This window comes from Chrysochloris asiatica, unplaced genomic scaffold (genome assembly GCF_000296735.1).
Source record: "Chrysochloris asiatica unplaced genomic scaffold, ChrAsi1.0 scaffold00031, whole genome shotgun sequence".
Taxonomy (NCBI): Eukaryota; Metazoa; Chordata; class Mammalia; order Afrosoricida; family Chrysochloridae; genus Chrysochloris; species Chrysochloris asiatica.
This window is the reverse complement of record NW_006408549.1, coordinates 20296479-20300169: the sequence shown is the minus strand read 5'-3', so window position 1 is coordinate 20300169 and position 3691 is coordinate 20296479. Positions and strand designations below refer to the sequence as shown.

General features: G+C 37.4%; 1 protein-coding gene across 1 annotated transcript in view; it reads left to right on the top strand.

The window, feature by feature from the left end:
• Positions 1–3691, top strand: part of WWP1 (WW domain containing E3 ubiquitin protein ligase 1) — a 118514-nt gene that overhangs the window by 100714 nt on the left and 14109 nt on the right. Inside the window, exons 20-21 of the mRNA XM_006859263.1 lie at positions 752–869; positions 1281–1353. Of these exons, the coding sequence (XP_006859325.1) occupies positions 752–869; positions 1281–1353 (191 nt within the window). The remainder of the gene's footprint in view (positions 1–751; positions 870–1280; positions 1354–3691) is intronic.

The window sequence follows — 3691 nt, the reverse complement described above, 5'->3', positions numbered from 1 at the left end:
GCTCAAGGAGCAGCTGAGTGTTTTGAATTGGAAAGCAATGTATTTCTTGATTCTGCTACAAATCCCCCTAGCTGTAAGCCTTCCAAGCTTCTAAATATTCCTTTATATGTGGGTCAGAGTTCTAGCCCCATTCCCTAAGCCTGTTTGGTCCGGTATTCTGTGTTGTTGGTGATGGAGCTCTTCACTGTCTGTCTACCCAGTCTGCCATCTTGTTGATGGAACTCCCTCTCTCTACTAGGATGCCATAATAATCCTGACCAACCTGGAGTGTTGTTGTAAGGATTCACTGAAATAAGATTCATATCAGAACTTAGCACAGTGCCTAGCCTAAATAAATAATAAGTACGGGATCATACACTGGAGTCCTGGTGTGGCACTGTGAGCTAATGCGTCAGACTGATAAGTCGTTTGAACTACAAGGTCGGTGGTTCATGCTCACCTGCTGCTTCTTGGAAACCCTATACAGGGTTGCTATGGGTCGGAATCAACTCGACAGCACTTCACAACAACAATATACTGAACCACAAGGTTAGTTTGAACCTCAAGTTTGGCAGTTCAGACTTACCATTCACTCCTTGGAAACCCTATACAGGGTCACTATGAGTTGGAACTGACTCAACAGCACTTAACAGCATGACCACTTTTTTTGTCATATACCTTTTGAACCAGTTTCAAGTTGAATGTTATTTTTTCATTCCTTCAAATGTCTATTAGGTTTTATTGTTGATGATATATTTATTTTCTATTAAAGTACTTTGATTTTGTCACACAGTTTGTGAAAGAGACAGACAATGAAGTAAGAATGCGACTTTTGCAGTTTGTCACTGGAACCTGCCGTTTACCTCTAGGAGGATTTGCTGAGCTCATGGGTAAATGCAGTTTCCTACAGTTTCTCTATAGATAATTTTGTAATAATAGTGGCTTTTTGATATATGGTAGACTTGAATCTAAGGATTAGTTTTCTGTGCTGTATATAAGGCATGTAGCAGACAAAGAGCAAATGAATGCTTGATGTCAAATACATTTGTAAGACAAAAATAAAATTCTCCTCCCCTAGCCCAGTTAGCCATTGCTTTGGTTCCAGGGGTGATTGAAAAGGGAGCAAGAGTCTAGAGTATTTCTACTGATACTCTTCTTATTGACAGGTCTCTGCAGCAATGTGGATAGAAGCAACTTAATTTAGTTTACTCTGTATCATTTATATGATATGCTATGTAACTAGTTGTCAAAATCAAAACGTTTAAAGGACCACATAACTGTTGTCTTGTTTCCGGGTTTAGGAAGTAATGGACCTCAAAAGTTTTGCATTGAAAAAGTTGGCAAAGATACCTGGTTACCTAGAAGCCACACATGGTAAGTTCATGAATCCTAAATAGGAAGATACAGCTATAGAGAATGAGTTGGTTTTTTAAATATATAAGATCCAGTTATTTGTTGAAGTAGTCAGAATTTCACTTTTGGAGGACAGATTGATTAATACTGCATTGTATAACTTAATGTTTTAGAGTGATTTCTAGTTGATTAATAGAAATATTTGAGAAATAATGTTTTTTGATTCAGTAAATATTTGTACCAATTATGTATAAAGATGGGAGGTGACCCCTAATGGGAGCACAAATTATAAAAAGATAAATAACTGTATACAAGTTCTAGTAAGTCCTTCCTAGATAATAAACAGTGTAGAGAAGAAATGGAGGGAAACTGCCCCTGATTGGGCAGTCAGGGTAACTTCTCTGAAGGGTGGGTAGTGTTGGAGTCTGTCTGGTAAATAGAATGCTGTGGGAAGAAACAGAAGAGCATTCTTTGGCAAGGTTTTTTGCAAAGACCTTGAAGTGGGATATAATTTTTTCAAGGAAAAAGAAAGTTATCTGGTTTGACAGATACTTTGTAAATTAGGGCAGAGGACATGAAAAAATATTGAAAATGTAGGCAGGGGATAAATATAGAGAGTCTTACCAGGATATTACAAGAAATTTGGATTTCATTCTAAGGGCATTTAGAACCCTTCGAAGAGTTTTAAAGAGCCAGTAATAGGATCCAAGAAAAATCACTGTAGCAGCAGTAGAAGGAAGGAATTGGAAGAAAAAGTGAGTGTGGGGAGATTAGTTATAGAACTAGTATTGCAGTTCTTGTGGTCAACATTTACACTTATTGGTATGGAAGTCGTGATGGTAAACCTACTGGCATTTGGGCACAGAGCAAGGTAATCATCCAGAATGTTGTGTCTATATTCTTCACTACCACACACGTGCAGTTTAAAACAAAAAAAGCCAGTATCATTGAAGGTGGTTCTTTATGAAGTAGTAAAAATGATCCATTTTATATTCTCTGTGTGACAAATGGGAAGTATGCATAAATCCCTCTGCACACCAGAGAATGATGGTTGTCTGGAGGGAAATTCACGAGCAGTTGTTTGAAATGAAAAATGAACTAGCTTTTTTATGGACCACAATACCATCTTTTCTTAAAGGAATGACCAACGGATAGTCTTTGATATCTGACAGACATTTTCTTAAAAATTAATGTAGGAAGCCTTACTTCAAGGAAAAACTGACAGTATTTTGGTGGCAGTGATAAAAATTGAGCACTTTTGTAGAAGTTAGAATTTGGGGAAATTTTACCATAACTGTAAGGAACCTTGGTAGCATAGTGGATTACTGGTGGAGCTCCTACTAAACTGCAAGGTCAGAAGTTCCAATCCACCAGCCTCTTCTCAGGAGAAAGATGAGGCTTTCTGCTGCTGTAAAGAGCTGTAACTTCAGAAACCCTAGATAGGTTCACTGTGAGTTGGAACTGACTTCACAGCACATAACTGCCACTACCACCATGACTGGCAGCTTCTCAAGACTTCTCTGATGAGATTTGCAGTGTTAACTCTGATTTTTTTTCTCTATTATATGTTAACATTTGGAAGTCTTTATAACTTGTTGAACCAATATTTTCAAAGAACATAATACAGCAATGAATTTCAATGTAACAAAAATGTTTTAAAGTTCTTTAATATGACTCAGAATCCATATCGTAAGTAGCCTTGTCAACTTATTATAGCATATAGAGTTATCTCAAAAGATGAATCAAAAATTTTTCCATTTTCACATTGTGTGGGGTAGAGTTTCATCTACTGAAACCAATACAGTTTAATGTTAAAGACTGAAGAATAGCTATGAAATGAAAATCCAGATGTCTTCTAGTAAGCTAGACAGAATGAAATTTATGAAAATATAAACTAAGAGCTCTCTTCATTACTTTTTTTTCCTTCATTACTTTTTTTGTTTTGTTTTTTCTTAAATGTTTTATTGTGAATTATGTGATAGTTTACATGGGAGAACATTAGTTTTACATTCATTCTATCATATATTGTTTCTCATTGCCATGGTTACAATCCCCTCCATGCAGTCCTTCCCCATACCCACCAGGTCTTCAGCACACAATTGCTCTCCCTTTCTGGATCTAAAGTCTCCAGCTGCTCCATCGCTCCTTGTCATCATCTCTGGCTCCATTTCAGGCATCACTGCTTCTCTGCGTACGGTCCCGCTCTCTGCTCTTCTCCCTTGATGGGCCTAGGGACCTCCGCTCCTAGACTGAAAAGTTAATCACTCACCCTCCTTGCTATAAAACGTCTACCTTTACATTTCTGACCCTCACAATCAGTCCTGATAACAATTATTCACTATTGTATCACAAGAGACCC